The sequence below is a fragment of the Metopolophium dirhodum genome, chromosome 6 (assembly GCF_019925205.1).
Source record: "Metopolophium dirhodum isolate CAU chromosome 6, ASM1992520v1, whole genome shotgun sequence".
Taxonomy (NCBI): domain Eukaryota; kingdom Metazoa; phylum Arthropoda; class Insecta; order Hemiptera; family Aphididae; genus Metopolophium; species Metopolophium dirhodum.
Window position 1 is genome coordinate 33128882 of NC_083565.1, and position 11189 is coordinate 33140070.

The window sequence follows — 11189 nt, forward strand, 5'->3', positions numbered from 1 at the left end:
TGCAAGTGAAAATTTTCGCGCGTACCTAATCGTCTTCGCGATTTTTATATCCGGGGTTCTAATGGTTTTTCGAAATTCTCGAAAAACACCGAAAATTATTTTGCCACTAACAGTCTGATTCGGACGTCGGACGGACTGGGCGTCAACCTTGGAGGTAGATCGAGATCGGAATAATTCGTGCCGCGGCATGCCAATCGAATTTTCCATGGAGGTAAATATGGACGCGGTCAAATCGATTCTGCGTAAACACCAACGGTTTGATTGCGTTGACGTGGATGTCGTTTATCAACATTCCCATCAATCAATAATGTTATCAAAACGAAAAAATACATCGGTCGGTTTAACTTTTCGTGTCGTACCTACCTGCTGTCGCATCGTCGTCGTGTAATTTTTTTTAAAGGTAAGTATTTTTTGTTTTTATTCATTATGTTAATCAGAAGAAAAAATACATATTCTGAGCTTTATTACTCATATACATTTTTGCGTTTAGGTATTTTTTATTAAATATTTAACTTGAAATGTTTACGTGTTGGGTGGGGCAATGCGCGTGTAGGGGACACATTGAGACACATTTGTTTCGTCTTATACTCTTGCGGCTCGTTCATAATGGCCGGTTGAGTATCGGTTAAGACGGCAGAATTCCATCGGTAACACTAAAGAAATTATAAAAATCACATATTACTAAGAATATATTATGATATTATTATTGCTATTAAAGTAATTTATTTTACTATTTATTAGGCTTAGTCGTACAGTATAGGTTATTAAAAATTTATTTTTTGCGAAAAAATTACATTTGAAAATGTTATTGTGATGTGTATACAATATTCTAATACACCTATATTTAAAGGGTCTATTGTTTATAAGTACCCACAAACCCACGAATAATATTTCGTACCCACAGTCTAATTCGGAAGTCTGACTGGGCGTCAACCTTGCAGGAGGTAGGGTGAGATCGGAATTCGTGCCGAGCGAAATTTCCGGGGAGTTTTTTATTTTTTTTTTAGCTCAATTTGTTTGTCTCTTATATATATATATATGCGTGTAGGTATGTACGTAGCATACCTATTATGTTAATATTTTATCCTATTAAAAGTCATAACTTTGTGTTCTGAATAAAAAAAATTTGAACAAATATGAAAATCCAACATAAAAATGTTCAATCCCATCCTGTCCAATACACCAACTAGATTCACTTTCCCATGGAAAAAGACGCTGTTGAAGGAAATGGAAGTATAGTTTTACTGAATCCCGGAAATAAAATCCCCAGGAAAAAAAATCCCCAGACTACAGTATTACTCACAACCACACGCAACATGAACAAATATTTTTCAAACGTTAATAATTAGCGTCTATAATTACCGTTTACCACATTATTGATATTCAATTACAAATACGTATATATTATATTATTAAAAAAAGTATACCTACATTATAAATAATATTTTGTTTTAAATATAATTATGTGTAATTCAACTTAATTAATTCAACAACTCCACAAATGTATAGCATATAAAAATATTTCGAATGATCGACACGTCAATCAATAATAAAGTTAAAAACATAGTATACAAAAATATTATACGGACTAAGGCGTCGGCTGCGACGCAGCCGAACCGAGTTCGATACCTCGGCCGCGGGCGGCATTTTTATTCGGGCAAGTCACGGTGTCCGGAGAACAAGTGCCGCCACCCCCCCCCCCCCTAACCAGGGCACGGCAGAAACCTACGGGTGTCCCTTTAGAAATTCTGCCGAAACACAACACACACGTGTACCAACCTACCCAATTTAAAAACCTACAGTGCCCTCCCCCACACCCAATGGCCCATGTTGCCGCGGGTTACCCGATAAAAAAAAAAAAAAATATTATACAAAATATAGGTGATAATAATAATAATAATAATAATAATAATAATAATAATATCAAACAATAATTTATTAAATGTAGGCACGAGGCATATTACACATAATATATTATTATATTATAATATAATATACGTATTTGTAATTATACATTAATAATGTGGTAAACGGTAATTATAGATACTATAATTAATGTTTAAAAAATATTTGTTCATGTTGCATGTGGACTGTGGTTGTGAGTAATATTGTAGTCTGGCGATTTTTTTTCCTAGGGTCGGGGATTTTTTTTTCCGATTACCAGTTTTACTGCCCCAAACGCTAAGGACAGAAACAAAAATAAAAAAAAAACACACATGATCGTAAAATCAATACATTCATCGTTTCGCTCATAATAAAAAAATATCTACAAATAACAGCAAATATTGAAATTTACACTAAGTTTTATACTATTTTCTATCCTTGATGCAACTATCAAAATATTTTGATTCGTTTTGAGCGATGTACAGACATTTGAGATTTTTTATTGTATTTCCAAAAATTTGTACAAAATTCAAAATTTTCAAATTATTTCCTAGATAAAAATGTGTAAAAAAAAATAAACATTTATATATAGCTAAGGATTGAATATCTAAAACAAAGGTTTCACGAAAGTAGTTTATGTATGGTATCCAAAAAATATAAAAAAAAAATTACATTAACTTTTTGTACAGGTATTAGGTATAATATACATTGTCTAATTTCGACAAATTTTCGACAAATTAGAGTATTATATATTTAAACAAATAATAATAACTATGATAGCTGTTTGGAAACATTTAAAATATATTATTATTTATTATAACGATATAACACTCAATGACATTTCCAAATGCAATATTTTCGACGAAAACTAATTTATCCTTCGACTGTACCTACTACTAATGCCCCCAATAATAACAAAGTGGTATAATTACCTTTATCACTATTAAATCATAAAATATAGGCATACTTGGTATAATCATAGGTGCACAGACCAACTATGCTTAGAATCGGTTTTTTTTAAAATATACAATGAGTTAAAATTTACAAAAATGAATGAATGGGGTGAATCGCTCTATATCACATACAATATATTCCATACATTTGTGTAATCAAATTGCAATGTGCATGTAGGTATATATTATAGGTAGGTATATTATATAATGGTATATAGGTAATAGGTATGCAATGGCGAGGGGGTGGGGGGGGGAACAGTGAGACTATGGACTTCACTTAATCTGTGGTGAGACCTTAGTCCATTAGCATACAAAAATTGTATGTGAAATTGTAAGTGTTTGGCAGTGTACATATAGAGAGAAATCAAATCAAATGGTCCGCACCGATATGCAACGATGCGAAACGGTTTAGTTCTGATATCATGGATCGTATTTGAATATTACAACAAAATGAGTAAAATCGCTACACGAGAAGTAGAGTCAATATCCAAATAATGATATGAACTCCAAACGCTATTATAAACGACCAATGGAAATTATATTATACATATACGGTCATTTGTTTTACAATTACACCAAAATCCAAAATCGATTTTGCTTGAAATTCCCATTTTTCCTCAATAATTGTCACGTTGTTTTTCCCGGCGCTTTTGAAAACTACTGGGAATTTTAGCCTCACGAATGCACCAACTGGATTCCCTTTCCCCTCGAACAAGATACTGAAGTTTAAAATCGAAGCATTATTTCGAGTACTCGTCGTGTACGCGGACGCAAAAAAGTGCCCAAGCACATTATTTTTTTTTTACGTTGGTCACTCTTTAAATGCCAAAATTATTGTATCCCTATCCTTATCAATTTTCTGACAATTACCGGCCTGTACCATAAACATTTCTCTCAATTATGTTAACAAAACAAGAAAATACGTCGTCCGGCTCGCCCGGTTAAATTTGTTCGTGTCGTACTGTCGTGTAATTTTTTTAATGGTAAGTATTTTTTGTTGTATTACATTATGCTATTAATCAGAAGAAAAAAATACATATTCTGAGCAATAATTACTCACATAAAACTTTGCGTTTAGGTATTTTTATTTAACTTGAAATGGTTAACGTTTGGCAATACGCGATGGGGCACAATGAGACACATTTTTCTTGTCTTATACTCTTTAAGAGCCGTTCATGATGGCCGGTTAAGAATCGGTTGAGACTAACCGGCAGAATTCCAACGGTAATACTAAAGAAATTCTGTCGGTTTGTGTTATCAGACATTGTAAGAACGGCCCTTGTATCACGTCTAATGTGTTAAATTTTACTAAAATAGGGAATAGTTATTAATACTGTAGAAGCTGCTTATTAGGAACACGGATAATTGATACAATAGCGTTATTAAAACAAATTGTCCCGGGACGGACCATTGCCGTCGTTACAATTGTTTTTACTGTATTCTATCGTAAGTGCAGTTCCTATATAAGAATGCTCTTTCCTGTACGTATCGTTCCTAGTTCAGCTTCGTCATGCGTACGTAAGACGATTAGTCTTTCATACTTCTAAAAATCTAAAAATGTCTTAACTCCAACATATAAGTTTGAAACAGAAGTGCGAGTTATTTAAGTCGTACAATGTTCTTCCAAAAATTCGTTTAACTGGTGCCGCAGTTCGTTTAACGTTATTCCACATTCAATTGGATTTTATAAAGAATATTTGAATATTTAACGCGCAACAATGGAAAATGTTCCAGTCTGAAATGGAAAAGATAAAGTTGTAGCTAAAACGTTTAAGGAATGGTTCTTACAAGTGAGGAAAAAAGATGCCCGGATCAATGGTCCACTTTTAAGTCGAAAAGCAGAAGGGGAAAAACGAAACTCGATAGTAATAGGTAAGAGTCAGATTGTCAGAAGCCACAGTTTTTCAAGGGAGTGAAAGTATCACCATTAGAGTACAAGACATACAAAATCGCTTGAATGACAACAGTTCCTAATATACTTCTGTACACAGATTGTTGCAATTATTATACATAATATCTCAGTGTAAACCAACCCATGTCTTATTTTGATTGTGATATAACTTGTAGAAAAATCTGTGTCTCAATGTGTCAACCTCTACACATCACATTTTAAAACAAACAAACTATATCCCTTATTTTTCCAGGCACCCAAAGTCTCTATACTAGCCTAGGTGTAACAATATCAAATAGACTATTCAAATTAATTTTAATACAATTACTGATAATTTTAATACAATTACTTAAGTAAACCACTTTAAAGGAAAGAACATATTTTTAGATATGTACCTACCTATATGGAATTCAACAATATTTTACTAAAAAATATATTGTATAAACACCATCTCAAAACAATATCATGTTAGTAATGTTGTACAAAAATTATTCCATAATATTTTAAAATCATTTCATTTCATCCAGCAAACTTTGCTCTCGATATTTATTTTTTATGATTTTAATTTAAAATAATTATGGATTTCATTATTTTTTCATAGAGAATTGTTAACAATATTTATCGATAATTATGATTGATAGTTAAAATGTCTTTTTTAGTTTGAAAATACAAAATGGAAAATACAAATCCTGATTCCAGTAAATGTGAACCAGTATTATACAAAAACTCATCTTTTTTAGATTTTTATGAAAGTTTGCAATCCTTACGCAAGTAAGTGTTAAGTGATTTAATCTCCTAGAAAAATATTAATAAAACTTTTTTGTAGTGGTGAAATGTTTTGTGATATTAAACTGAAAACTGACGATCACAAAATAGTAACTGCACATAAAGTGGTTTTATCAGCAGCTAGTCCGTATTTCCATGCTATGTTCACAAATTTTGCAGAAAGGAATCATGACCTCGTATTAATGAAACAGTTTGACTCAACCGCTTTACAGCAGTTAGTAAACTTTATATATTCAGGAAAAATCTTGATCACTGAAGAAAACGTCCGGGTAATAATAAATAAAGTTTGATTTAATTATAGAAAACTAAATTATTCAAATCGTTTGTTATTTATTTCTTAAGGTATTATTACCGGCTGCAGATCTCTTGCTGTTTCACGGAGTAAAAGAGGCTTGTTGTGATTTTTTACAGTCACAGCTCTGTCCTACAAATTGTATTGGTATTAACTCTTTCGCTGATGTTCATAGCTGTACGAATTTGATAACAAGTTCAGAAGTATATATTCATCAATACTTTTTGTACGAAATATAATTTATTATTATGATTCTATAAAGGAATTTTATTTATTATTGTAATATTTTGATTCTTAGACAAGTTTTTGGTTGTGACGAATTCCTATCCTTATCATCAGAACAAGTAATTAAGTTGATATCCAGTGATAGACTTCCAGTATCAGCTGAAGAAATAGTAGGCAAACTAAAATTGATTATTGTTATATTTTATTATTTACGAAGAAATAATAAAGTAACCTTCTAACATGCAATATTAAGTAGTCTTATAAATGTATAAGTTTTTTTTATCGTTTTAGGTATTTGAAAGTGTTATTAGATGGATAAACTATGAATTGGATTCAAGACATTATATTTTACCTCAATTATTGGAACATGTACGTTTTCCATTAATGTCGAAGGCTTACTTATTTACAAATGTATTTGAGGAACCTCTTATTCAGAGATATTCTAAATGTAAGTTTTCCCTTTAATTATGCTTTCATTGTGTATTAATTTATTTTTTAGATATATATTTATTTGTTATTTTTAAGGTCGTGAGTCAATACATAGAGGCATAATGCTTAGGGCATTACAATTTGAATCAGAATTGTTAATTCCACAAAGCATTCAGTATAAACCCAGACATGGAGAACAAGTATGATTCCGTATAATTTATTTATCTTCCCAATGCATTTAATAATTTAATTATAACAGGTTATAATAGCTGTTGGTGGAATTGGGTCTGGATTAAGTAATAGTTTAGAATGGTTCGATACACGAACAAACCTATGGCATTTTGGACCAGAATTGATTACAAACCATAGAAGACATAGTCTAGCCGTAATTAACAATAATGTTGTATTTGATGTGGGTGGCTTTGCTTATGGTTTATCACCTTATCGGTGTGTTCATATGCTAGATTTCTCTTCAAAATCCCTTTGTTGGCAACGATGTGACGACATGTTAGTCGAGCGACAATTGTTAGGAGTAGGTGTAATTAATAATAATATCTATGCCGTAAGTAATAATGAATCATAATTTATTAGTTTAATCATTATTTCTATTAAAAAGCACATAACAATAAATTATACATTTAATTTAAGGTAGGAGGATACAATGATAGAGATGGTGATTTAAAAAGTGCAGAAGTTTTTGACTTCCGTACTCAAAGGTGGCATATGATATCAAATATGTCTTCTACAAGATCTTCATTTGCGGTTGGAGTTCTGGATGATTTTTTATACGTGGTATATATTTTTATGGTTTTAATTTTGTATTTTATTTGTTATAATAATAAAATTCTCCCGAGAAAGAATAGCGTAACATTTTTACAAAATAAAAAATTTCGATAAATTCAAAATTTAAATTGATATTGAAAAATAAGCTAATAAAAATATTTATTTATATAGCACTTTATTTCAATGATTTAATTATTTCATCAGGAAAAACTTAATTTTCATTGATTGTAAAATCTACCTAAATTTATATTGGAAGTACAAAAATTCTATTTAATTTTTGTTATAGATTTATGCTTAATGTAAAATAAAAAGTATTATTATTCTATTAATATGACCTTACTTATTAGTTTTTAATATTGTTAATACAATATACACAAAAAAATTAAACTTTATTAAATGTTTATTTTCAAAATTAAATATAGCCCAATTATTTTAGTTTCATTAAGTTTTTTTACTACTTAACATTAATTAGTTTTAGTCCTGAATGATCTTTTGTATTATATTTGTTAAATATAGAACTTATAAATAATATACAATATATAATATATTTAATTTCTAAACATTTTTATACCTGTGTAACATTGAAATTGATAATTTATAATAGATACATTTTTGTAATTGTAAATCATAATATTTTGTTTATTCAACTTCTTATAAATATGTTCTCAATAAGAAAATGTTATGCAATAATATTTTACTTCGGGATTTCTTCTTAGCGTCAGGTATTTTTATTCACAATTATTTGTATATATACATTTTGTAGGTAGGAGGTTATGATCAATCAAGACGGGCTTTAGCCTCTGTTTTATATTATACTCCCAGTTATGATCTGTGGAGACCAGCCAGGAACATGTGTGTTCGTCGCAGTGGTGCTGGTGTAGGAGTTTTATATGGTGAAATATATGCTGTAGGCGGTGATAATGGATTTAACATATTGAAAAGTGTGGAAAAACTCACACCAGGTACAGAAGTATGGACAACTATAGCAGACATACTTGTGCCTCGAAAATATGCAGGTAACTTGTAGAATAAATGTAAACTATTTTATGAAATTTTTTTTTAATATTTCAAATTAAATTAATTTTTTATTATAGAAGTAGTCGCATTAGATGGTTTATTGTATGTCGTCGGTGGAATAAATGAAACTTCTGTTTTGGATTCTGTAGAATGTTACAACCCACACACTAATACCTGGACCATGGTCACAGCGAAATGGAACATTATGCGGTTTTCACCTGGAGTAGTAGCCATTAATAGGCCACGACATTTTACAACTAATGAGCATTTATGATTTTTTTTGTATACAATATATACATGTTTTCATATATTGCATTATAGTATCTCACACTATATATAGCATAATATTCAATACAAACATTTTTTTTATATACAATTTTACCTATTTTCTATGATAATAAATTTATTGTATTTTTTTTAAATTCACAACTTTTATGTTTAATTTCTATAGCTAAAGATTGGACATTTAAATTAAGGTTTCTCATTAGCAGTTAATAATATAACCAAAAAAACTATAAAATATATGCCTAAACACAATTTTCTTCATAGATAATTTTTGTTCAAATTAGGATCAAATTAGAGAGGTATTTAAATGGAGAATAACGATTTTAGTCATCTCGTTTCAATTTAAAAATTATAATTGTTGGATAGAATAGATTGAAAACTTCATTCAAGATTCTTAATTTATTATATACAATACATACATTTGTTTTATATACAATTTTACCTATTTTGTATGATAATACATTTATTGTATTTTTTTTAATTTTACAACTTTTATGTTTAATTTCTATAGCTTAAGTTTGGACAATTAGGATCAAATTAAAGAGGTATTTAAATGAAAAATGACAATTTTAGTTTAAAAATAATATTCGTGGACACTTGGGATTATTAAAGTATACAGTGTGTCCCGTCTTATATGTGCTATTAAATATCTCAGCCCGATGGCCTTAGATTTAAAAACGGTTTGCTGTGATAGATAGGTGGTACCAAAGTGCACATTTTAAGAAAAATTCAAATTCTGAACTCCTTTGGTTTGCGCATGCGCAATACAACTTAAGTTTTTTCAATAGCAACTCTTATTTTTGACACCAGATATGGGTAGGTAATTATTTTCTAGTACATTTTGTTCCATTGACCATAATCCTAAACCCAAAATTGACCGAGTTACAGACTAACAGAATTTTGAAAATTGAAAATTTATCAACTCACTACTAATTTATATTTGCATTTTTCTTGTTGAATGTTACAATTAATCGTAACACTTTCAGTTTCCTTTAACTTGTCGAATATTGAGGTTCATTATCTTAACGTTTATAGTAATAACGGTAGGTATACTACAATGACACATACACACCATAAAGTGTAACGTAATTAAAATTAAAATGTTATAACTTTTTATGTTCTTGAATAAGCATTCTAAAATATATTTTTGAAAAAAGTACTTGAACCAGGGTACCTATTTTAAGAACTTGCTCAAATTATCTGAATTTAAATTTAAATAGTTAATTATTTGTTTTAGTTATATTTTCTGTTATAACTTTAATCACCTAAGATAAAATTAAATTAAAAATGAGAATTTAGGTTTGGTATATAATAAAATTGTACTCAATTGAAAAGACAATACTTCGGGAAAAAAAATTATATGAGCAAGTATATTACACCAAATGATACGATACCTATAGAATTTTCTATTAAGTTGGCTTATCCTCATTTCGATAATATTTTTTGAAACATCAAAATAAATAATAAATAGTTACCTATTATTTAAAACAATAATAAATATTAGCGTTTGAAATCATGGTAAATGGCCCATATTAAGACTTAAAATATCGACATTGCGTGGATATCGCGTTCATCGTTTAGACTTAGGTACCCGTAGCCGTTTACGTGTGTACATTGAACCAAAGAGGGTATAATTGAAAACAAAGTTCCACGTAAGTAGGTTAAAAAAAAAATCTCAGTTTTTTGTAGTTATTTTATGTTCAAATTTGGACGAATTTAGATATTTATACGAAGAAGAAAGATTTTAATTTTGGTATTTTAAAATTATTTCGTGGGTAGGCACTTAAAAGTATATTATTATATACAATTATGATAATAAACAAATATTAATAATTCAACTTAACTTCATACCGTATTAGTAATGAGCAATAACAAGCTAACAGCTCTAATAATATTAGTTTATGTTATTACTTATTAATATAAATTTACGTACCAACTGAGTAGCACTTATTGCAGCAAATATCACAAATAGTTAGGTCTATAGATGAAATATAATTGAAGTTGCTTCCTAAAGGTTTGTCTCTTATAATGTAACTAATTACCTATATGCAACTGAAATTATTTTTTTTTTAAATTGCTTAACCAATATGTTCAAAAAAATATGTATGATAGAATGGTATATAATTCCTGATATGCCAAGGTATAATATTATAAATTAATAATTTATGAATATAATTAATATATAATAAACAATTACAGGTATCTCATTGAAACGCGGCGAAGAGGAATATATGAAAGGGACACAATATTCTATATTATTTCACTAAAATATTATAGTCTTTAAATACATTTAAAAATCACAAAAATCGAAAAATAATAAATAAATATTTGTTCCCAATTTACAACCGCGGAATGATTTTTCGGCGGAGTGACATTTTTCTAACATACATTTGTTTTTAAGCTGGATACACGATACAATGTTTTTGACCGATTTTTCGTGAGGTTTCGTTGTCATCTGGTCACTTGTTAACATTTAACAAAAACATATCAATTATGATTTATAAATTTTTTATTGTACCTATATGGAGAAAAAATATCGAGTAACGTCCTTTGGTTTGTATTTTAAATGTTTTCTTTTTTGTCTTTATACTAAAGTATAGATACCACAAATCAATATAATTACGTTGAAGCCTGTACAATAAAG

At 29.2% G+C, this 11189-nt stretch overlaps 1 protein-coding gene across 3 annotated transcripts; it reads left to right on the forward strand.

Annotated features, from left to right (window-relative positions):
- Nucleotides 1-277: 277 nt before the first annotated feature.
- LOC132946118 (kelch-like protein 3) lies at nucleotides 278-8682 on the forward strand. 3 transcript variants are annotated; one of them, XM_061015957.1, is made up of 11 exons: nucleotides 278-400; nucleotides 5388-5499; nucleotides 5555-5783; nucleotides 5857-6032; nucleotides 6105-6258; nucleotides 6323-6479; nucleotides 6557-6660; nucleotides 6720-7022; nucleotides 7109-7252; nucleotides 8007-8259; nucleotides 8338-8682. In XM_061015957.1, exons 2-11 carry the CDS (start codon nucleotides 5402-5404, stop codon nucleotides 8532-8534), a joined length of 1815 nt encoding a protein of 604 aa, XP_060871940.1. In that variant the 5' UTR covers nucleotides 278-400; nucleotides 5388-5401; the 3' UTR covers nucleotides 8535-8682. The 3 variants fall into 3 exon arrangements, with proteins under 3 accessions (XP_060871940.1, XP_060871939.1, XP_060871941.1); XM_061015956.1 differs by lacking the exon at nucleotides 278-400 and adding an exon at nucleotides 3708-3820; XM_061015958.1 differs by lacking the exon at nucleotides 278-400 and adding an exon at nucleotides 3709-3820 and having other exon boundaries at nucleotides 6105-6201.
- The last annotated feature ends 2507 nt before the right edge of the window (nucleotides 8683-11189 follow it).